Raw genomic sequence first — 25722 nt, 5'->3', positions numbered from 1 at the left:
TAGTGGATGGAAACATTTAAGACTCTTCACCTCTCGGAACGTGATCCAGGCGGTGTGAAAAATTGCTAAGAAACACTATTAAATACAGTGGTACCTCGGTTTTCGAACGTTCCAGAATTTGAACAAATCGGAGTTCGAACAAAAATTTCGAGATTTTTTTGCTTCGGATTTCGAACGCAAATCCAGAACTCGAACGCCCCCGAAAAAAGCCGGAAAAAACATAACGTGCGCGGAGCGATCAGCTGACCCACGAGGCGCTTTGTTATTGTGTATAACGCAGCCTCTGTATGCAGACGTGTCCCGTTAGCTACATTTACTGACTTTTTTTCTTCATACTGAGGTGTAAAACCTTTCCTGTCTCCACACTGGACCGTGGTAGAGTGTCACAGGGGAGGCGCTGGAGCGCTCACTCCAGGGTTTGATGTCCTGTTGTGGGCTGGAGCTGGGACAGGGATGAGGCGAGTCTGGGACAGAGCGTGACTTGGTTTATGACTTTGTCACAGCCAAACTGCACAGAAGCGCACATTCAGAGCTGGACACGCACCGGGCACCTCTTCACTTCTGGAGAGACGTCACTCACTCGGCAACCCCTCCCACATGCAGCGGCCACACACATAGAGGAACAGCGCACCTGCAGCAGACACTCTACATTCACTCCTACAAAAGCCTGTTTTAAGGCTTGGAACGCATTATTTACATATTTCGCGCTGAAAACATTTGTTTTCCCAAAGAACGTTCGCTTCCTGCCCATGTAGCTGGAAGCACGTGCCGTAACGTAACTGGGCCTAACACCCGCTGGTGTGTTCAGGTACATCATACTCTTCTATCTTTGTAAATGATCTCCATAATTTATGATACAGATCAGGTGGGAAGGATAGGAACTACTGTCCAAGTAGCAAAGCTAAAATCCCAGGTGTAACTTGAGCAGTATAACACATAAACTCAAGTCAACGCTGCTTAAAAAATGATTCCGTGACCAACAACAAGCCTCTAGTGGCTGACAAGAGGTACATCCCTAGTGGATCAATGTTAATGTGTTTGGTGACCTCCTGACCCATCACACAGCCTTTCTATTAGGCAATAAAGAACACATTCATTTTCATCATCTCACTGACAGGTTGCCATTATGGTTGATGACCATGTTTATTGACCTGTCCGTCATCACGCTCTGCCGGTTTTAAATGTCCCTAACGGCCAATTCTTTTGCCAATATTCAAGGAGAAATAGTAATTCAGTGGTTATTATTCACACTTTTAATAAGCATAAAGTCTGGATTGAACATCACCACTGACATCTGCTCCTGGCTAACCAGTCAGCTTGTGGATTATTATGGGAAATAAACATGGATATTTACAGTAAAAATATCCTCTGAGCCTCTGTCACTAAAGGATAACAGGTCTGTGAATTCATATTTTCTTTTGCGCTCTCCGTTTCCTTTCCAAAAAAGTGACAATGTCTCATTGAATATTGCTGGTTGCTACTGTTATTCGATAATTGCAAACTGTAATTAAATGCGTTCACATTTACGGAGAAAACCTTGTTTTGCCTCTGCTGTGCAGCTGCCAGTGAAATGAAATTGAAAGCGAGGACCATTCAATTTGAGCCTCGCACAACATTAGTCTGTTAAAGCGTCTTCTGTATATTCATGAGTGTTTCTGAATGGAGAAGTAATGGAAAGCTGATTTACTTTTTGTCGCCAGTTCTACATTTTTTTACAAGAGTCAAGAGGAGAAGATATATGTGACGAAATGAAGCGAAGTTCCATTTTCTTTTTGTGTTTGAAAAGAACGACACAAACAGCGAGGCACAGAAAACACACACGTGCTGACTGAAATCCTGTTTTATCTGAAGCATTATTCTTATGGACAAAGTAGTTTTTCAACTGTAGTTTTAGGAAAACAATGTGCCAAACATCACCTCCCTCTATTGTGCCAAGCTCTAGTGAGACAACAATGGTGGAAATGACAACCAACCACGTAGCAACCAGATATATTTAGCGCTCAAAACCTTTGATCTCCAAACTTCCGTTTGCCCAGATGTGTGTATGCTCATAAGTATTTTGTTAAGACATAGAAAAAGAACACAACACTTATGTTTCCATAGCAAGCTGGCAGGGACACTGGTAAGTCAAAAGATGCTTGTTTATTAGCTAATACTTATCAACAAAACTAAAGGTCACAGAGGTCAAAGACATAACCTTGACTCTGGCACACTCAACATAAAGAATATTTCACATTCCATATACATGATATAAACCAATAAGGCACGTGACGGGTGCATCCGTAAGAGGAGCATTGTTTTCAGTTCCGTATAAACAAGATGACACACTTGAAAGAGTCTTCACAGCTGCGCTGTGGTCGCTGTGTGGCGCACGATAAAGCTGCAGCAGGACCGGCAGTAAAACCACAGAGCTCCGTCTCAGAGGCACACTGATGCAGCACGACGGCCTGGAAGCCAACCATCTTACAGCGGATGGAAAGACAGGCAAGGAAACGCCACTAATCCGAGAACGTGGTTGAGTCTAACACGAAGAAGGAGGATATTGGATTGAAGGTGAGAGGAGAGAAGGGGGAAGCGAGCACAGATGGCCCCAGTGGAAACACCCAGCCCTGGAAATATGACAGCGTCGTCGCACTCTGGGTTGGAAAATCTGTTAAAAAAAAAGCCAATAAATGCGAAAGGGCCATAGGGTTTGGCGCTTTGAAAAAAAAAGCCTATATCCATATGCTCCAGATCAGCCTTCTCCACATCCATACAACCACACCCAGACACTTAAAACCCCCGACCCCCCTCTCATGTAAACGTCTGCTTCAAATAGACGCAGAAACAGTAATGCAAACAAACTTCAAACTTCTTCTCCAGTGGCAGCTTGGTGCATTTTCATTTATCGTTTTACCAGTTATCTGCTCTTGACTCTGCTGCATCTCATGACCAGGTACTGTATATAAAGCCAAGCCAAAAGAGCATTTAATGAAGCTTGTATTCATTTCTATAGTATAGATTCAACGTACAACATTCACGATCACTCATCACTTTGTGGCGCTACCGAGTACGAACATTCATTGACTTTAAAGACATTTCCAAACAGAGCTGCAACTATATTGGCCAGTCAATCTTATCCTTTATATTACAATGAAAGCACTGATGTTTAACTCAATTAAATACAACAAACAAACAAGCGTATAATTTGGTATTTAATTTAATGTGGTTGAATGAAGTATATTGTATACTTATTTATTTTTGCATTTTTCATACTTACTCTGAAATGCTTTTTGAACTGGTGAATGAACTTTAACTCCACACACGAGTACTAAAACATATAAGAACAGGTGCCTTCTGTCTAAGTGGAACTGCTGACTGGTTCTGAGCAGATATTGAATCAGCACTTGCCCACAGTTGACCTTGCTCTCCAGAGACACCATCAACTCCTGAATCCCCACAGACTCGCTGCTACGCCAAGCTGGTTCACAATTAAAGGGAAGACTGGTTCCAAGACAAGTCTGATCTTTCAACAAACACACCCCTATCGTAGGAATAGCGCATCATGGTGGGCTATGAGAGGGAACCGGAGGGCCAAGAGAATGAAGCTTCAGACAGCAAGTGTTTTGAATATACTCATGTTTGGCACACAGAATCTCGACGCCGGTCACGGAACAAATGAATACATCTTCAACTGTTTTGAGATTGTTGAGTGTGTGACAAGTTGTTTTGCTGTAGGCTCTGCTCAGTCCAACAAAGACAAGGGAAGACAAGGGTCCGGAGTCAGACATCATTTCACAGCCGTTTAACCACTTCTCCCAACACGAACGGTGTTTCGGTTGGGGGTTGCCTCTCTGCATGTTTACGTGCATTCCAACACTGGCAACAGCGAGCACGCATCCTCACACTGGCGTCACGTAGACCTCCGTCCACCAATGGCAGCCCGTCCGGCCTCAGTTTGCGCATGATGACTGCTGAGGGCGGCTTCACATTCGTTTCTCTTTTTTCCCTGTGGCGGACTGTCTGAGCGGATCAGGGTGCTGCGCGGGTCCAACGCTGACACGGGGAGACAGCTTGAGTCTGACTGGGAGGGTTGCACTGGCCCGAGCACAATATGCATCCCCCCCTCCTCCACGATGAGGAATAAACATGTAACTGCACAGCAACAGAGAGTTAATGAGCAAATGCGTTGTCATGCGGAAGTGTGTCACGACTGTACAGTCCAACCTTTGGGGACTCCGGATTAAAAATCGCAGTCATGTTGTCATGACACTCCATCAGTGCAGACCTGACCCCTGCGCTTTCATCTCAGGTGCTAATACAATTGACCTGTCATTGGGGCGGAATGAGAGACCCCAAAAAATATGGAATATTTCTGCTGATGCTAAGACTCATGAAAAACACCATTGACAGTCTGTCCAGTGGTACACTGAATATATAGATACTAACATATTGCCATACACCATTAATAAAAGCTTAAGGTAAGTGTGGCAACAAAGACAGAAGAGCAGGATCAATGATCCACTTTCGTGACTTGAAGAAGATGAACTATGGCATCTGGCGAGTCTTGACTCACACCTGCTCACCATCTGTGAACCCCGGTGCTACAGTGCCCGTGCAAACGCTGGCTCAGCTCTTTCTGTCACTACATGGAGGTTTCAGAACAGTGCGAGTGTGTTCCCTGTACCGGATACACACAAAGAGAAGGAATAGCCACAGCGATCCCCGCGATGAAGAGCGGCGCCGACGTGACAGGGAATGAAAAAGCGTCAGACAGAAACGGGAGTCAGAGAGAATGACAGACTGAGGAGTTGCCATAATGGATGGAGGCAATGACAGAGAGTCGATGCGATGCGGAGACAGTAGACAGATGGACGGGTTCTATCCAAAGAGGGGGTGCAGAGAAGCTTCAGTGGAAAGTTGATAAAGCGAGTTTCGGAGTGGCTGCTCCCTTCTTTCTACATTATGCAGCCAGTCGATACCGTCAGCTTGTTCCATCCTCTGACTCTGAAGGTTCTATTATTTTCTATAAATGATTATTGATTCATTCGTTGGAAGAACAGTCGAGGGAGAATGACGTTGGCGCGTTTGTCTTTTTGCAGGAGAGAATCATTTTTTTTCCTGAGGGGCCACATGAAAACTGAGCTGCTGTGGCCAGAAGTTTTAACGTCAGTCGCGAGAGTCTTGTGAAAGAATATGAGAAGGTCGTGGAGACACAGGAGTGTTGGAAGAAGAATCTTTGGAAGTGGAGATGGTGCCAAATTCATTTCGAGACTACTGCAGCCAAGTGGCACTTGTTAGAGGTCACTAACTGGGGTCAAAAGAATCATTCACAACAACAAAGATCTGGTCTGTCAGAGAAGAGGAGCCAGTGTCCAGTGGATTCTTCTAAAAGTGGCCCGACAAATCTGGCGCTGGTGACACACTGAGCACGTCAACAGTCAGCACACACGGCCGTGTGGCATCTGTCAGCCATTTTAAATGCGGCTTTTGACAGGCCGGGAATGGAAGAGGAAATGAGAAGTCGGCTTTTCTGCGAAAACTCTCCAAATGATTTTCTTTAGGACGCGCCATGTCCGTCAAGGCGGGCAGCGATGACACCAAACTGCACAATAGCTTCATCTTTTAAGCAGCTGGAAGTCCGCTGGGTGATTAAGACTGCAGAACCGGAGCGAGATGGAGATTAGAAACGCAGCGTGAGGAGGAAAACCTCCTGATGGAAGATTATTTTTGACTGACAACTCGTGTATTCGCCGTTGTGTTTTAATGTGACATACTCTTTTGACGCAGTTGGAGGAGAATCCTGCATGCGTGTGGGAACTGTTCCTCCAGCTGTAATCCTAAATTCTGCCAATTTCCTTGGGACGGTGGAACCAAATAAGTAGTGTGCGGCTTGGCAGGGACATCACTGGAAAACAGCAAAAGTGCCAACGATAATTCCCACTGGAGGAAGCAAGGCGGGAGACACGGTTCTTAGTGGGAAGTAGATCACGGTTGAGGCTTTTTAAAACCCCCAAAAATGGTGACTTGGTGGTTGTAAACATTGCAGGCAAATTTATTTACTAGTAAACTTATTTTTACTGTAAACTTTGTTTTTAACACTATTTTATTATTGAAAATAATATGTAGATTCATAAAGGCACAACATAATATTGCGTCCATTGTTTAAATAAATTGAAAAAAATGAAAGAAAAAATGAAGAAAAATGATAATATGATGGGTATACAGTGGTCCCTCGGTTCTTGACCACAATCCGCACCAGACGGCCGTTCGAGAAGCGATTTGTTTGAAATCTGAATCGATTTTTCCCATTACAATGAATGGCAAAGGAACTAATGCGTTCCGAGCCTTAAAAGAGGCTTTTGCAGGAGTGAATGTAGAGTGTCTGCTGCAGGTGCGCTGTTCCTCTATGTGTGTGGCCGCTGCATGTGGGAGGGGTTGCCGAGTGAGTGACGTCTCTCCAGAAGTGAAGAGGTGCCCGGTGCGTGTCCAGCTCTGAATGTGCGCTTCTGTGCAGTTTGGCTGTGACAAAGTCATACACCAAGTCACGCTCTGTCCCAGACTCGCCTCATCCCTGTCCCAGCTCCAGCCCACAACAGGACATCAAACCCTGGAGTGAGCGCTCCAGCACCTCCCCTGTGACACTCTACCACGGTCCAGTGCGGAGACAGGAAAGGTTTTACACCTCAATATGAAGAAAAAACAGTCAGTAAATGTAGCTAACGGGACACGTCTGCATACAGAGGCTGCGTTATGCACAATAACAAAGCGCCTCGTGGGTCAGCTGATCGGTCGGCGCATGTTATGCTTTTTCCGCTTTTTTCGGGGGCGTTCGAGTTCTGGATTTTTGTTCGAAATCCAAAGCAAAAAAATCTCGAACTTAGATTTGTTCGAAGTCCAGGACGTTCGAAAACCGAGGTACCACTGTACTATTATACATGTGAAAATATACTTAAAATTGGAGTTGTTTTGAGTCGTTGCTTGGGCTGGTGATAGGGATGTGTTCCTCAAAAAAGGTGGAAGAAGGTTGGTCGGTTTCAAAACAGAACAGACATTTGGGTTTCTGATTCAGAGGAGAGCACAGTGTTGCGTATTAAAGGTTGTGCCGACTGTTATACTCATGAAAAACGCACAACCCTGCCATGACCTTGACGCCTTAATAATCACACTCCAATTCAGACCCCATTCTTCACCAGCCCTTGAGTGGAAGGAATACATGGCCTGCCTGGAAGAGCTTTCTAAAAACTCTCTCTATAATTGGAAGATGGTGGCTGAGGAATTTTAAGGTTCATCTGAGAGATGAGTTTCAGGGTCTTTCTACGTGAGATGACACGCACACACACAGACAGGCACACACATTAGTGGATCTGAGAGTCTATCATGTATAAAAAGATAGGCCTGACCAGGCTAGCTTTAGCCGGCCTATGGGGGGGTGCGCTAATCCTGTTATCAGGTCCACCAGATGGTGTTGACAGAACAATAAGCTGGGGGCCAATACGGAAACACAGCCGCAAGGAGGTCACAAGCCAAAATCATCACACCAACAAGAGGATGGCTGGCTGGCTGGAGCTGGCCGGACCAGGCCGGTGGTCACTCACACACACTCTCACAGGTCACTGACCGGCCAATCGCAGCGAGTCCTCTTTTTTTTAAAGCGTCTCAATCCGGTGCTGCTTTGTCTGCCGTGTCACAGTGTAAACAGTGTGGTCGCTGCTTAAATGAGAGCCCACCGCAGGAATGTCACAAATGATAGAGTTCACAGACGCAGTTCACAGCGGCTAAACAAAAACAAGAAGCAAAGTCTACAATTATTGGTTTTTGCCTCCCAGGACTCCTCCAAACTTAGATTTGCACTGCATTTAAATAGACATTTATCATCAACATGTCCAGCTGCCGGAGTCAAAGATCAAACTTTGCCACCTCCAATAAAACATGCACAATGATACTTAGGTGACAGACTGAGATGTATTCTGTCTTTAAAACTTGAAATATATAACATAGAAAAAAGTCCCTGTCACCCTCATAGGGAGGTAACCATGCCATTGTCTAGAACAGCACCTATTCCTGATGGTTCTGGCAGTTCCTAGTCCAGCGCTCTTCTGGACTGAGGCTTCAGATGTTGCTCCTGGCAAGTGCACAGTATGTGAGGTGTTATGTTCCTGGGTGCTACATCATATCTGAACTTGGCTTTGACATTTAGTTAGTTAGGTTGACAGCTTGATAGTGACACAGATTTACACTATAAATTGCAGCAAAAGCAGAATTTATATTTCAGATATTGTGTCATCGTACCATAGTTGAGAGCAGCTGTTCGTAGTCTTGTGTATTGTTTCTGTGTGTGAAGTGTGTGAAGTGTTGGCATTACATGATCTGCTGCTACAGGAGTAAGTTCAAGGATACTTATATTGTATTTCTTTCCCTTTAGAAACGTAGCAGTTGCATGGGATTTGAACTTGCTGCACTACTGTGATTTCCTGTGGTATTACTGCAGTATTGCAGTACTATCATATTTGTAGCATAAAATGTGCAGCCAATAGCTACAGATTATTTTCTCTTAAATGGAACTGTACTTGGTTCCATTTCGTATAAAAGGTCTCATTCATAATGACTTACTAGTGCATTCATTGGATATTAAAATGGATTTATGAGAATTTATAGATGATGTTATGAATATTCATAATCACCTATGACAACTAATAACAATGTTTCCTGAGAGATGAGTAAGACTAGATGAAATCCACATTCAATATCACCATAATAAACCTTGCCATGTGTTACTACACTTGAATATAACAGCTTCGATAAGGTTCCTATTATAGTCATCACAGCAATTGCGATAGAGTCTGCAATAAAAGTATTCTTTCATCTCATTCCCTGGATGGGATCGTGAGAGACGGTATCAAACCCATGGTCTTCCAGCTGTGAGGGCTGCAACACTAAACACTTCCCCACCAGCTGCTGCAGCTGCTGCTTACTTTATTTGTAAAAAAAAAAAAAAAAATTAAAATATGCCACTATTATTTCTGTACTTACTATAATAACATGTATAATAATAGTGTAATGAATGTTGCTGTTGCATTGTGAGGTAATGTGTCACTTTTGTACATTCAAGTACAGCATTGTAATTGCAGTTGTACCTTAAAAATGTGAGAGCAGGTGCGACAGTATTAATAGGTTCTGCTGTTATTATAGCGCTAGGGATCACACTTTACTTTAATTGTGGTTGTGCAGTTACAAAAGCTGTTGCCATCGATGATTGTACTCAACAGCCGGGAACAAAAGCAGCAGCAGCACATGTTGGAGGAGTCGCCGCCTGATCAATAAGAGCTTGAAGTAACTGTGGCTTCTGTTGCTTGGTTTATTCAGCGGAATCGCTGGCTTGGTTTCAGGAAAAAGACCTAAGATAATCCCCCAAAACAGTCCTCAGTTTACTCCGTATTTGAATGTCCTATATAAACTGAGCGTATAAATAGCTGCTGCCATAGCGGACCCACCGCAGATATGCCAATTGCCATTCTTTTGCCACCTGTTATCAGGGAATTGAACCCGCACATGTCAGGCTTTTATACGTGCGGTTCAGCTGTAATTACGATTCCCACTAACATGCAGCTGTTCCAGACAAGTTCTCACCATTCCAGATATTTAGATCCCCAATAATAGTTTTAACCTGTTAGACAATAAAACAGGGTCAAGGTTCGTATACTCAACAAGCACCACTGGACTAAAACTTTCCAGAAAAGCCAGTTTATTTACAATAAATCTTAGGATTGCTTTACACAAAATAATAAAATATACCACCACCACCTCGATGATGGAACAAGCAGCAGAAGAATGAAGAATGTTTCATTATGATGTGACTTTGAAGTTGGATATTGCATATACAGTATAAAATATGTCGTTGGATGTGAACAGGATGACACACAATGCAGTGCTCCAGCATTCATGAGAGCTTGGTATCGTAGCCACCGTTTTGTGCCAGATAAGGATCAAGCACAATCCAGTGAGCAGGCTGGTTACACCCAGCTGGGAGATGATTTTATGCATTACTTCTTCCTCCAGGACAATTTCAAGAGCTAAAAAATAAAAAAAAATCCACATCCAACACACACTTAAAGCCAACATGTGATGCGGCAGAGCTGAAATAAAGATGATGTCAGATACGACGATGAAGAAGTGACTTTCTGGTGTGTGTCCCAGTTTAACTAAATCCCATTAAAAGGCTTTCATCTCGCTGCACTTCATTACCGACATAAATGCTGCGGCTCACCACAGAGGGAGTAGGGGATTAGACAAGGCGAGCTCATCGAAAATGTTACGCTGACAAACCCCAGCAGCTTTTTCTTCATAAAGACACTCACTTCAAATTCTCCATGTTGGATTAGTCAAACAGAAACAGAGGCATCAGGAAGGTCAGATCGATTTGCCGCAGAATGCATGTGTTTCCTTCCACACAAGGGTTCAAATACGACCGAACCTTTTTGAGCAAACATGTACATGGTCACGCTTTTATATCTGGAGGGAGATTACGGTGTGGGTTTGTGCACTGGTGCGACGGGTCAGAAGCTTTCACGCACGTTTAGGAGTGCTTATTTTGAGCAGCGTCGGGCTAATCTTAACTGCTCGCCTCAATGAGGGAGCTGATTAAAAGCGAATTATACGCTGCAGATTTGGGCTGTGGTGAGGACTCGGCTGATTCGACACGGCTTGGACTCTGTCATCGCTCCACGCCTGCGGGCTTCAGCTCCTGATAGCTATGTGCGTGTGTCAAAAAAAATGGGAGGGCGGCGAGTCGCCGGCTCCCACACCATGGTTTCTATTGGTGCTGGTGTTGACATCTGACAGTGCTTACGCCACTCCACAACTTATCCCACGATTTCACATATTTGAGCAAACCATCGACGGGCTGCAACACACAACAACGTTGGTGCGTCATTGCTGGGGGCAACAGGATCCACCGACATATTCAGTACAAAACAGACTTATTTATGTCACCACAAAACACAGTCCTCAATGATGACAATTGCAGAACTACATTACATACGTTTTTACCAAGGCCACTTATTTGTACCTTACACCTAATAAATACTGGTCTTGAAGAACACATTTGAATTTTATATTTAGGCTTATAGCGTCTTCCTCTGTGCTGCTGCAACAACAAAATGTCTCAATACCAATTGTTTTCTTTTAAAAAGGCCCTATTTTGCTTCAATAACCAATAGAGCAGCTTTGCTTAAGCTACGCACTTTCAAAGTTGTATTGACTTGAAGCTTAAGAAATGGCCGCCTCCCTCGAGAACCACTTTTTTTAAAGAGCGACCAGGACTACAAAAATGGCCGATCTCCATGCGCGCAACACCATTCTGGTTTCTATCACAGCGGGGCAGTCATCGAGTCCATGATCCTTTATGCTTCCAAGATCCTGGTTGTATTTACGTAATGCGTCATCGCCATCAGAGTAAATTATTCAGAAATGGATGAATATCATTTTCATATGTCAAGGTGACGTTTCGTCTTGCTGACACATTTGACCAATGAAACGTGGAAAAGCTTAATAGTGTGCCTTTAAAAGTAAATGAAAAATATGATTTAAGGCTGCGACCTAAGAATACTTTGATAAGTCGCAGACTACCTTAACAATTCGTCAGCTACTTAGCATATGACATGTAGCGGTTGATGAACACGCTAACGTGTCTGAATAAAATATAAAGTATAAAATACCTACTGAAAAAAGAAAGGAAATGTAAGTGAATTGTTGTAAACACTTGTATAGTGGAAAATGTTTTTTTTTTTTTACTTTATACATGAATTTTAATGGCTCAAAATGTGACGTGAAAGGTTTGTGTCCTTTGATGTGTTCCCCTTTGATGCATGGGGCCTGTAGTTTGGACGTTACTGCAGAGTGAGTGATGACATCACGACCAGTCGATTGCAACCCTGATATGATTGTAGTATTTTTGTTTGGAAATCAGAAACAAAACTAGTCCACTAACCAGCAAAGGAATCTTACCAATAATTTTACAAAAGTGAGCGGGCCGATACAAATATTGTTGGCTTACTAACAACTCTCGCGCTAGTTCCGCCACTGTCCTCGCAGCTCAGGCCGGGAAAAGGACCTCCAAGAATGAAAACAGAGACTGATATCACATTCTGTTTTGGCTGTCATTCCGGAGCGCTAGTAAAATGTCATTCAGCCTATGACTTGGACTCCGTACTGAGCACTTTGACCCAGGTGTGAGTGACTTTGACACCCTTGTTCTCGTTGCGGCGATACTTCACTAAACAGCTCAGCACCTGAGCTCTGTTTTTGTGTAATAACTTATGACATCCATTCATTCCTCACTAAAACCTTTTATGCCCCGGATCCCCTTTGCCTCCTCTTTAGCGAGTCTGCCGTTCAGTCACACTACAGGGGGTTAACGTTCCTCACCGCTCAGGCAGGACGGAGAAAACGCCGTGAATCATTCCCTGCCAGTGTTCATCATGTCATGACATGATTACTCCTGCGGCACAGGAAAGTTGTGTCCACACGACCCCCCCGCAGGATCTGGCCCTGCTGCCTCACCACGACGACACATGCACCCGTACATGTCTCGCAGCTTCCTGCAGGCTGTCCTACAGTGCCGCGCTATTTCTGTCTCGGGCAGCGGCACACTTCCACTTCGCAATAAACTGGCACATAAAAAGTGTTTTTAGAGGGCGCTTTAGAGGGATATTAGTTTTCTTTATGAGCATGAGAATGTAAGTGGATGTTCACAAGGGTCAAAAAGCACTTAGCGCTTTAATTGTGGGTAAATATCACCCAACAATGCTGACATCTTTACTCCGTCCTGTGGGAGACGGCAATGTGAGCGCGCTGTGCCTCCGCTGGCAGAATTTGCTCTGCCGTAAAGACAAAGACAGAAAGAGCCTGCAGCTGTTCAGGCGTGTTGTCAACACTAGAGACAGGACAGCTCTACACGCTCACCTTCCTGTCAAGGACAAGATCCCTCACAGCTACATCACACCTGGTCACTGCCTTGCTGTGGATGTGTGTCGCACAGAAGAGCGGGGGATTTGTTTGAGAGCCGGCCAATGACTGGCGGCATCTTGACAGCTCTCTCTCCTCCTACTCCACCTACCTTGCCCGTCTTTATTATTAGTGGCAGCTAGAGGCAGTGGACCGGAAAATTCCCATCGAGAAACAAACCCACATCTGCATATTACAGCCCCGTTTCCCGTCTGCCATGAGCGAATAAATTAATACATGAATAACAATGAAAATCAACCATGAGTGGCCGCGCCCGCTCTCTAAATAGCATCGAGTGTGTGAGCGTCTCAAAGGGACTTATCTGTTTGTTTAGATTTCGGCTATTCGTGATGCGACCGAGTGGATTTGCCAAAACCTCTAAGAATCCAATGTGACCCCAAACACTTGGTCAGTTGGTTAAGTGAGGCACTCAAGTTGACTCCATAGATGAGGCGCTTCGGTCAGCGCTTAACTGACCGATCATGTAGAGGTTTGCAAATGGGTATGACGTCTTTTCCCCTCCTGGTTGTTACTTGTTAGTCGGGAAAAATAAAAGTAGCCATTGGAGCAGAGATTCTGCCCTTTCGTGGCTGTAGATGGATGACATTTCACAACCGAAATAAAAGTCTGATCTTCACACCTGAATACGGATACAATCTCAGAGCTTTGTTTTTTGTTGTTGTCATTATTATTGTTGGTTGCATATGAGCACCTTTGCTCATATGCATAGACTGTGCGCCCAGAGAGTGCACGACTTCCACAAGGCGGACATCTTTGTCAGACAAATTTTTGCCCCCCATTGCTGCTAAATGCTGTCTTGCTCAATGGCTACAACTGTGGAATAATTTCCGGAATGGAGGCGTGTCTCATTGTTCGGCATGTCTTTGAAACATGCCAACATCCGGGTAGTCCGGTCCACATATTGCAGCTCGGAAAGCAGGCGTCAGGGAAGTCATTTCTTCAGACACATTGGTGCAAACTCATCTCAGGGATCGGAACTCCCTGCTGGTTGGATTTCTGGTCAGTCATAGGTTTCGGATTCCGATATGATACTGGATCAGAGCACTGTAGCAACATGAACTCTCCTGGCTTCACCAACTGACTTGACGGGTCAGATTTGGCCCTCAGACCTTGGCTTTGAGACATATGCAGGTGAGTAAAAATCAGCCCAGATATTTACACTCGTATTATATTGCAGGCTATAGATAAGCATTCTTCAACTACAAACAAAACCGTCATGCTGTTGGACTCAGATTCATACCTCAAAGATGAACATGAATTGATAAAATCGATGATATGTAACACACGTCAAACATGTGCATCAAACGCCGATGTGCTTCCACTGCCTTCATGTTCGACCCTGCCACCTACTACTACACATCTGTTCACCACAGAGCAACTTCACGTCAGCTCTCATACACTGTGGGACCCAGGAGCTTCGTGAACCATCATGTACTCTGTGAACACCAGCCCCCACATTCTACACAGAGATGTGCTCCCTTCGAACATGATGATCACAGAGTGGGAATAATACTGGTAATAGGTGGAAAGCAAAACATTCAACTTATCAAACTACTGCAAACTTTTTGGGTGCATACTTCCTGAATCCAGAAAGACTTAAATGATGGCGTGACACTACATGTGCATGTGGATCTGTCACCCACACCAATTCAAGCAGCCCCCCTTCCTCAATAACCTCAATTTTTGGAGCTCAGTATCCCTCGCCTGCTTTATTCCTGCCTACACTTTTCTCTCAACGCCCTCAATCTCTGTCTCTGGATACTACGGGTAATAAGTCACTCAGCTGTAATTCTGCCCATCTAAAAGCTCCATAATGACGGGGCTCAGGAGACGGCTTAGTCCGAGATGAGGGGGGTATCATCTCATCGGGGCCTCAGCAGAAAGACAAGCCTTCACTGGGTCTTTTTCTCCCCGCAGAACCACTTAGAATAAAGAAGAAGTGGTGTGAGAGTTTGAGAAAGAAAGTTTAAGCCACAGCTGACATCTGTGCGATGGAAAGGTCATAAAGGTAAAGTTTTGAATACATATTCATACAGAATATCCGCGGGAGTTCGGGCTAACATCAATTCAACAGACAGAAGACAAATAAATGCACATATTTAGACTTGACAGTAGTAACATTCTGAGAACATCCGATGCCTGGAGAGCCTATCTACATTGCAGGGAAGTATTTTTAAAACACATAGTTGACGACAACCAGAAAAGATTTGTGTATTGTACTGTACGTTATGTATAGTACAATACACAAAGTGTAACCCAAAGGTTTGGAGTCAAACAGTGGCTGAACAAACAGTACAGTATATGTACTACACCCACTACTGCAATGACATCGGTTAATGTTTCTTTGAAAGGTTCTTTGCTCTTACAATAGGCGAATGTTTTCATCAATGTGGAGGGAGGGAAAAAGTGGACGTCATTCCAGGTGAGCAACTAGAATGTCAAATCTGACTGATATTTTCTGACATTTAGCAAACTGGCACCTCATTTCTGTCAACAGATCTGTGTATGGCAGTGACGGGCGGTGTGTGCTCGCGCTCCGGCTGAAGGCCCGATAAGGGCTGATAGGGAATTTCGGGCAGTCGACCTGTCAGGGCCTGGCGAAACACAGACATCGGATCATTTCAGAAAGACGCCTCATGAACTCCCGTGGCCTTCCAAGCACCGCTCCTCGTGCGCCTCGCTTCACTGGGCCATGTGTGATGACCTAGTCTGCCCGTTGACCTTTTCCCAGATTTTGAAACGCCGTCAAATAGAGGCGAGTGCCCCGGGCGAATTAGAGGGGGTCCGAGTGCACAGCCATGTTAAATGTGAGCAATATAAAGACAAGGATCTGTGTTCCTTTGGTATTTGAACGCATAAAAGAGCCACTCGAGACGTGACAAGGGTCACTGCGCGCCAACTTGCTCATTATTATTTCAATATGTGGAACTCAAATGTGTCACAACAAATTTGGTTTTGGACGGTCACAGCCAAAAACATAGCTATTCTTTTAACAGCTCATAATTCGGAACTCTATCTTTGCATACTTCTAAATAAAATGACAGGAGGGGACACCCTGGACAGATAAAAAATAAAATAAAAAAAACAAATAGGGGGACAGTACATGAATACATAAATATAACAATATGTCTCCAACACGTATGAGTCACTCTTTGAAACTGAGATCAGTTGACTAAGGCCGTCACCACTGTTCTCTTGTGCATTATTTAAGTAGCAGTTGTTGGAAGAAGCTTTCCTGTATAGGGACCCAACAGCCTGTGTCTAAGACTTTGGTCCCAACAAAAACAACTGCAATGGAAAAATTTTGCCAGTAAAGTAGCACAGTTGAAATATATATATATATATATATATATATATACACATACATATATATATATACACATATATATATATATACACACATACATATATATACATATATATATATATATATATACACATACATATATATATACACATATATATATATACACACATACATATATATATACACATATATATATATATATATATATATACACATACATATATATATACATATACATATACAGTGGTACCTCGACCACAATCTGTTCCAGACGAGAAGCAAATTGTTCTAAATCTGAATCGATTTTTTCCATTACAATGAATGGAAAAATAAATTTCCAAGCCTTAAAACAGGCTTTTGTAGGAGTGAATGTAGAGTGTCTGCTGCAGGTGCGCTGTTCCTCTATGTGTGTGGCCGCTGCATGTGGGAGGGGTTGCCGAGTGAGTGAGGTCTCTCCAGAAGTGAAGAGGTGCCCGGTGCGTGTCCAGCTCTGAATGTGCGCTTCTGTGCAGTTTGGCTGTGACAAAGTCATAAACCAAGTCACGCTCTGTCCCAGACTCGCCTCATCCCTGTCCCAGCTCCAGCCCACAACAGGACATCAAACCCTGGAGTGAGCGCTCCAGCACCTCCCCTGTGACACTCTACCACGGTCCAGTGCGGAGACAGGAAAGGTTTTACACCTCAATATGAAGAAAAAACACTCAGTAAATGTAGCTAACGGGACACGTCTGCATACAGAGGCTGCGTTATACACAATAACAAAGCGCGTCGTGGGTCAGCTGATCGGTCCGCGGACGTTATGGTTTATCCAGCTTTTAAAAAAAATCTAGAAATTTTTGTTCGAATTCCGATTTGTTCGAATTGTGAGACATTCGAAAACCGAGGCACCACTGTATGTGTATATATATATATATATATATATATATATTTCATTTTTATCCATCAAATACACTGATTATTTGTCGCGATGTCACTTGCTGTCGCGTAAAAATAACAGTCCCATTTTTTAAGTAGCTTATAAATGCCCAACAAATCTGGTGTATGCAATGACATCATTTTCCAGCCTGCTTTGTCCTGCCCACGGATGTGCAAACTTCAAATGTATTTTCTGAGATGTCGCGGGCCAACCTTTTGTTTTCGGGATTACATAAGAGACAGCGCAAAATGCTGATGATGAAGGGAAATACAAACGCCTGACAGTTGCATGTCGGGCTGCCGTCGTCCTGAACGCGGTGGTAGTCACTTCACAACACTGAGGGAAAAATTAGAAATGTGACAAGGCAGCACGAAAATAAAACACAGATGCGCAAATGTATTCATGCTGAAAATCCTCGCTCTAATCCAATTCCTCACGCTTTATTAAAAGAGAGCGAGTGAGATAGGATCACACAGGGAGCACGATCAAGAGGAGCCTCACATCACACAAATACGCTTAAACACACACAAACTGCAAAAAAAAATGAACAAATCAAAAGAAAATGAGATACAGAGGAGCGTGAAAAATATGCAAATTTCTCCTTCTCACTTTCCGTCTCACACTCAAACACAATTCAGTCACACACTCTTCATAAAGCACAATAACACAACAACACAAGCTGCCAAGCAGGAGAGTGTGTTGTCATGTCAAACGGAGATACATGAGCCCACATGCACCTCCGCGAGGTCACATTAGGCCAGACTCCTATTAACCGTCTCCCCGCACTCGTCCATCATCATTTCATCATCTGCTCGAGCAGTGCGGGCTGATTTATTTGGACGCATGGCTGTGCTATGTGCGATAGTGGGCCACGTCGTAGGATATGAGCCATTGATCAATGTTGTCTGCTCTGATTGTTGGAACTGAGTTTCATGGTGGCAGCGTCCAGCCCAGAGTTCTGGGACTCCTGTTGGGTTCGCTTTAAAACACTGTCATGCTTCGCAAGAAGACATTTTTCTGCATCTCCTGACTCGGAAACTTTGTCACAGAGATGCATCGTATCACAGGCAGAGCGTCATGGTGAAGTCCTGTTCCTCTAAAATGCTCTGTTTTAAAGAGGAACATTGACAAGAACCGCAAAAATAGCTGATCCCTACAAAGCGCCTGCACTCTTTTAACAACCACACCTTTTTTGGGGGGGCTAACTGAAGTCAAGTTCAAACATTGACATCTTTGCCTAAACACTGGTATCATAACACAGACGGACATATTATTCACATGTACATAAGTCAGCATACAGTTTTGAGCCAACTATTTTGTGGGCCACATAAAATAGTAACAGGTAGGATTCGGCCCCCGGGCCTTGAGTTTGACAACCATGAGGGGCTCCAAATCCCTTCACGTGTATCTAGACTCCGGACTTTTTGCTTCTGCAACAGTTGAATCTGAACCCTAAGAAAAGTCTGATCGTGCTCTCTGACTGCATGTGCTAGTGGTGACTGTTTTTTCCATGATGATAAATGTGATAGTGATGATGGGTGCGACTTGTCTGACTTGATGTCCTGCAAAGTAGCCTGCTCCAACTGTCTGAGTACTGAGTACAGTCTGGCGTCAAATGTTTAAAGCACTTACTCGTTGCTAACGTTGCTTGACATAAAATATTATTTTTGTTCAGCAGTTTGACTCGTGTATTTAACAATCCTGTGTTTCACTGGAGCTCTCCGAGGTCCTAAATACAGCGTTCATTCCACACAATCTCCCATTCGATGTGTGACAGTGCTTTAAAGAGCGCCACCCTGTGGCTTCACCCTTATTTTTATTTTTATTTTTTGGGGTTGGACATGCACCGGAGAAGCTGCCATTCATTTGAAAGCCCTATGCGTCACATGCAGCATGGAAAAAGTCCACAAAAGTCAATATGAGACGCCTCAGGAGTGAGAATGTGCTGTTTTATTGCGTCTACAAATAAGTCTGTGGTTACGATTCGTGTTAACCTTGCAAATGAATCGACACAAACTTATGTAAATCCTTTCCCCAAGTGTTATTCAGCCATCTTCTACCACTAACTTCAGATGGGACTTGTGTACTACTTGTTGTATTTAGCAAAGAAACATCTACTGCATATTGAGTCGTATAGTTGAACTCACCCAGTTGTTCAACCAACCACAAATACTTAAAAAAGTCTGATTCCTTTCATCAATAATCTCATTTTATTAAGTTAACAGATTTAATATTTCTCATTACAGAAATGGCTGCTTTAATTACCATGTAATTACCATCTAAGGAGCAGCGCGTCGGATTTCGGTGCTAGTGATTCTCTTTATTGCTCAGAATGAATCATTCAAATTTAAACAGTTCAACTGCATCCATTAGCTGCTGAGCACGTCTTGCCGAGCAGACAGTTAAAGGACTTTATCATGTTCACGTTGGTCTTTTGGAGGAAAGAGTCCTGCGCCCAACCCAGGGGCAGAAGATCTAGTGTCAACTTAGTGAAGCGGAAAGCAGCACAAAAGAATGAGGCAACCACACGCGCCCACACACACACACACACACACACACACAAAACTGGAATTACTTGTGTTTATTTGTAAAAAGAAAAATACAGCCCGGGCAGAACCAAACTAGATACAAGCGCTTGCCTGCACAAGATTAAAAACAGGAGCAATGGATTGTGTACTTCATTCGCCACAGCATGAGTTAGTGCAGCTTTAATAAAAAAGAAAACAAATATTTGGAGCAACCACGCACACACACACACACACACACACTTGAAGAAGCGGTGGAGCTGAGGACACAGCTGGTTGGCTGCCTCGGGGAGTCAGCAGAAGGTGAGCCGAGATAAGGCTGTGTGATTGTGACTGCATGTCAGGGAGAATCTGCACACCACAACATTCCGGCATGCAGCAGCACCACATCCTCGGCTGCACATACTCCGCATGATTATCTTCAGCCAGGCAAATCTGCTCTGTGAAATTTTGTCTGGGAGCATATGTGTTTTACATACGGCAGTAAAAAACCTGAAGAACACACGATAAACCTCACGTCCACCTGCGAGTGCTGTGATGGAGACGGACTTGCTCTTTCGATTTAACATTGGTTAGAGGTTTTCCTCCACTGCTCTGTCCACTCTTAGCAGGACTCCACGTATACGTTCTGTTTTCATGATAGTTTAGCTTGTAGCATCTTGTTCTTTTGATTTACTGCATCGCTAAAGCAACTTATTCTTCCTCCCAAGGCCTCAAATAAGAGTCTGTCTTCAAGTGACTAGTGTTTCAGTGGTGCAAAAATGTTCCTTCCCCATGTAGGGTTCCAAGCAGGGATGGAACAATTCATGGGGGAGACAATGCTCTTTTCAATAGTAGATATCACTTGGTATATACCACACCTCATGTAGCTCCCCAACTCACCATCACTGAAACTCAGAGAGATTTATTGTTACAATAGAATAGCTAGAAATAGCCTCACATTTAGTGGATTTTAAGCAAAAGTTTTGATCATTTCACTTCAGAATAAACAATGACTATCAAACTTAAGGCCATCACTGCAGTTCTCAGTGAGCATGGGCATGAAGATACATGCTGCTCATTGGAAAATATTGTGGATAAACTAAATACAGTGGTACCTCGGTTTTCGAACGTCTCGGAGTTCCAACAAAAATTTCGAGATTTTTTTGCTTCGGATTTCGAATGAAAATCCAGAACTCGAACGCCCCCAAAAAAAGCTGGAAAAAACATAACGTGCGCAGACCGATCAGCTGACCCACGACGCGCTTTGTTATTGTCTATAACGCAGCCTCTGTATGCAGACGTGTCCCGTTAGCTACATTTACTGACTGTTTCTTCTTCATATTGAGGTGTAAAACATTTCCTGTCTCCGCACTGGACCGTGGTAGAGTGTCACAGGGGAGGTGCTGGAGCGCTCACTCCAGGGTTTGATGTCCTGTTGTGGGCTGGAGCTGGGACAGGGATGAGGCGAGTCTGGGACAGAGCGTGACTTGGTTTATGACTTTGTCACAGCCAAACTGCACAGAAGCGCACATTCAGAGCTGGACACGCACCGGGCACCTCTTCCCTTCTGGAGAGACGTCACTCACTCGGCAACCCCTCCCACATGCAGCGGCCACACACATAGAGGAACAGCCACCTGCAGCACACACTCTACATTCACTCCTACAAAAGACTATTTTAAGGTTTGGAACGCACTACTTCTTTTTCCATTCATTGTAATGGGAAAAATCGATTCAGATTTCAAACAAATCGCTTCTCGAACTGCCGTCTGGAACGGATTGTGGTCGAGAACCGAGGAGCCGCTGTATAATGAGACTAGATATTCGATCATATTCTCCACATCCTCAAACTAGAGATAAAAATAATTCACATTTATATCACAACTTTTTCTGTGGTGATTTCAAATATCTATTATACCAGAAACTTATTATTTATTCTTAGAATGCAAATAAGGAAACTAGAACGGAATGGAACCCATGATTTCTTCAGTCGAACAACTCTCTGTTTATGTTTATTATGACTGACTCACTATGCTTTAGGGGTTAAACTACGGACAGCGTGTGAGTTACTAAGAAAGTGTGAGCGATTCAAAACTGCCAAAACCAACATGGCAAGTTTGGAGGGACAAGGTAGCGTCCCACCTGGAACCTTGGACAATATTCAAATGAATATCAAATGGAGAAATGTCAGTCAAATAAACAAGCTAGTAGAGCTGATGTGTGACGTACATTTCCGTATCATTCCACGTTGTAAACGTCTTGCAGTTTTAAGTAAGTGAGAGCCCACGAAGTGATGATGGTGTGTGACCAGGATAACAAAACATTCAACTTTGCTCATTTTCTGGAACATGACTATCAAACGTCGCCAGCGTTTAATTAGCTTCTTCCTCCCTGGCTTCACCCTGCTCTGCTCCAGTGTGTGTGTGTGTGTGTGTGTCTTCAGCCCAAGGCTCCGTCTGAGCAAATTTCAGCAAACAGAATCCAATTTGTTTTAACTTCTATTGAAAACAAAAAGGGGGAAATTGGCACGGCGGCTCAGAGAGGAGTGTGTGGGTTTGTGTAATTCAGCGTGACCATTGACGGGACACTGCTCCCAAAATCCGACAGCAGACACAACATCCAATGTTCTGCTCAGCAACCTCTTCCAGAACACTGAAGGAAGCGGGATCAGCTCCTACCTGTGCCGCCGGCCACTTTGCCACTGCTGATCTTCTTCAGCCTCTTCTGGTGGGACTTGCCGTTGAAGTGGATCTGGGCCTGAGCCGCCGAGTTCAGCTGGATGTTGCAGACGTCGCACAAAGTGTAGCTCTGTTGCTTTCGTTCCCGTTTGGCTCTGAGGACGGCAGAAGACGGGGCGTCCTCCAGCGACGGCTCTTCAGAAGAAGCCGCCTCGTCCTGACAGCCCGAGTCGCTGTCCATCTGCAGGCCGGAGTCAAACATGGTCCGGTCCGGATCTGAGTCTGGCACTAGTGACTGGCTGAATGGACGCTTCATACCTGAGGATAATAAAAGAGTCAGGACATCAGGGGGCAGATCATGAACCCAAAATAATATCACTTTTGATGCCCCTCTTTCATCTTGTGGCAGACATGATTCTGGTGGAACAAATCCTGTGACACGTAGTCACCCTGTGATTCAAACCTGATACACACAGGCAGCACCAGCAGCTTTGATTCCGAAAGCTTTGACCAGGAGTGTGCGGAATCTGACCCTGACGTCTGTCGTATGCGTGTCAGGGTATCAGCGTGTGCAGAAACTGGGACGTGCAGTCATCTTCGACAGCTTATATTCTGTCAACTCCTAATAGGAAATCCTTCTCCCCTGCCACTTAAGCTCAGCCCGAGGAAAGTCAAGGCATTTCTGAACCAAAGTGGGAATGTTATTTACTGTACCCACGATCAGGCTGCACACCAGGTTTGGACTCCACTGTTACACACATTTTTTTTTTGTTTTTATAGGATAAATTTATATATTTTACTTTTTTTTCATTATTTTTTGCGACATACCTGCAGACACACACACCTCTGGTTTCACCAAAATCTGCCCAAAACGCCTGACACACAATTCCACTAAGGATGAACACGACACCACATGGGGGAGACAGAGAGCTGCTTGTCTCTCAAAGGCCCAGTTAGACTCCCCCCTCCGCCCCCAGGCTGTTTCAAGTGAATCTGAGTGTGTACGCGTGTTTTTGTGTGCCAGCGTGTGAGAGTGTGTGCGTCACTGCGAGCCAAAACTCTGCAGCTCTGCGGCTTCAGCGTCTCGTGTGAATTTGTTTCAATGCAAGGGCGAGACAACAACTGGGAATCTGGGACCCATTAGAAAAAAAAATGATTCAATGAATTTAGCCTTCATCAGTATTTTTATGTTCTGGAAACTGCTTTTAAAGAGCTGTAAAAAAAATTAAAAAAAATCCAAAACACAAACATTTACTCCACTGATCTCCATGTGATAGAACGCTGGTTACTGATTCGACGCCTCAAGAAGGACGATTGGTTGGTGGCAACAGAATTAACTGTCAAACAGACACAAACTCAGAGATGAATTCTTGACCATTGCCTCAAGGAAATATTATACACTTACAGGGGGGGAGATTTTACAATGAAGACTCAGTATGGCATGAAATGAGGATATAATAACAACAAGACCCATGCTAATAAGAGATAGACGGACAGACAGACGGACGGACGGACGGACGGACAGGTAGATAGATAGATAGATAGATAGATAGATGATAGATAGACAGACAGACAGATAGATAGATAGATAGACAGACAGGTAGATAGATAGATAGATAGATAGACGATAGATAGACAGACAGACAGACAGACAGGTAGATAGATAGATAGATAGATAGACGATAGATAGATAGACAGACAGACAGACAGATAGATAGATAGATAGGTAGATAGACAGACAGACAAATAGACACAGACAGGCAGACAGACAGACAGACAGACAGACAGACAGACAGACAGACAGACAGACAGACAGATAGATAGACAGATAGATAGATAGATAGATAGATAGATAGATAGATAGATAGATAGATAGATAGACAGACAGACAGACAGACAAATAGACAGACAGATAGACAGACAGACAGACAGACAGACAGACAGATAGATAGATAGGTAGATAGACAGACAGACAGACAGACAAATAGACACAGACAGATAGACAGACAGACAGACAGACAGACAGACAGACAGATGTTGATGATCTTTGGCTATTTTTGACATTGAAAAGTCATTGTTCGTGGTGAGGCGCATGTATGGTATATATCTGAGGATTTTTTTTAGATATGGCCATTTGAGAAACCAACAACTGTCTGAACAATTGTTTCATTTAATACCCTAAACTGAATTTTCTCTCACTCACATTTCTTAAAGTGGGGTTAAGTTAACACACTCTCCATGAGCATGCGCTCCTCAGTGGACCTCCAGTTCTATATAGAATACATAGGTGCCAAGGAACACAGCGGTCCTCCGCAGTGCTCATGTGGAACAAGCACGTCGTGCACAGGTTGAAGGGTGAGCATGTGTGAGGTCAGCTTGTTTAATATTCTCCTACACATGAATGAAAAGGTCATTTAGGTCTGCTAGATGACAGATGGAGACCTTATGAATTTAAGCCCTGTCCTGACGTATGAAGGTGTGTACCAGCCTGTGGCTTTCTGCCCCGTTATTTACGTAAATACTGCACCGCTCAGACGTGCCCGAACGTACGCTGAGACCCAAGTACAGTCCATGCGATACCTAAAATGCATGAGAAAAAAAAACACAATTTCTCACACACAACGTCAGTACTCAAAGAGACATTAAGCCAAGCAGCCTCCATGAAAAGCTGCTATTCATGTTGCCAATCTGGGAGCACTCAAGAGGCTCCATCAGATGTTTTCTCAAAAGCTCACAGCGACATGCACTCTGGCACGGAATGAAAAAATTCTCTGTGGTCCTTCACCCAGCAACCTCCTACACAGCTGCCAAACCGATCAGCACACACACTCCTCAGTGACGATGCTGGACATCCCAGACAGATCTTCATTCTCTCGGTGGAGGAAGCGAGTTTTCGAGGCGCTTCATCTCTGACTGGCATTGCAACTGTTTGTCTGTTCAACGCATCAGGATACATGGATACTATGCTATATAACAGGATACAGCAAGGACGACAACACCTGTCAAACTCGAGGCACGTGGGACAAATCCAAGCCGTTTTATGAAGCTTGAATAAAATCCAAAAGGGCATGAAAAAGTCCATCACCTCTGACCAGGGTGATTCTATAAAAAGAGCAAGAGGCCGCGATGATTCAGGGAGAGGCTTTACGTTGAAATTGGAACCCCATATTATATAATATACATATGTTTCTATAGCTCTTTAAGATCCTCCCTCATCAAAAGTGCACGTCGAACACTGCTGGTCATGTTTAGAGCCATAGATGGGCCGCATCATCTCCAAAGATTCTTTAGACTAACTCCTGATGAGGAG

The 25722-nt window shown here is 44.0% G+C and overlaps 1 protein-coding gene across 1 annotated transcript in view; it reads right to left on the bottom strand.

Annotated features, from left to right (window-relative positions):
- The window catches only part of znf385c (zinc finger protein 385C), a 148058-nt gene that overhangs the window by 84299 nt on the left and 38037 nt on the right, over window positions 1–25722 (bottom strand). Inside the window, exon 2 of the mRNA XM_053850821.1 lies at window positions 22413–22730. Within this exon, the coding sequence (XP_053706796.1) occupies window positions 22413–22728 (316 nt within the window). The 5' untranslated portion in view covers window positions 22729–22730. The remainder of the gene's footprint in view (window positions 1–22412; window positions 22731–25722) is intronic.

This window comes from Synchiropus splendidus, chromosome 19 (assembly GCF_027744825.2).
Source record: "Synchiropus splendidus isolate RoL2022-P1 chromosome 19, RoL_Sspl_1.0, whole genome shotgun sequence".
In the NCBI taxonomy this organism is placed as follows: domain Eukaryota; kingdom Metazoa; phylum Chordata; class Actinopteri; order Syngnathiformes; family Callionymidae; genus Synchiropus; species Synchiropus splendidus.
Note: the sequence above shows the minus strand (reverse complement) of the source record. Positions and strands in the feature narration are given on the sequence as shown.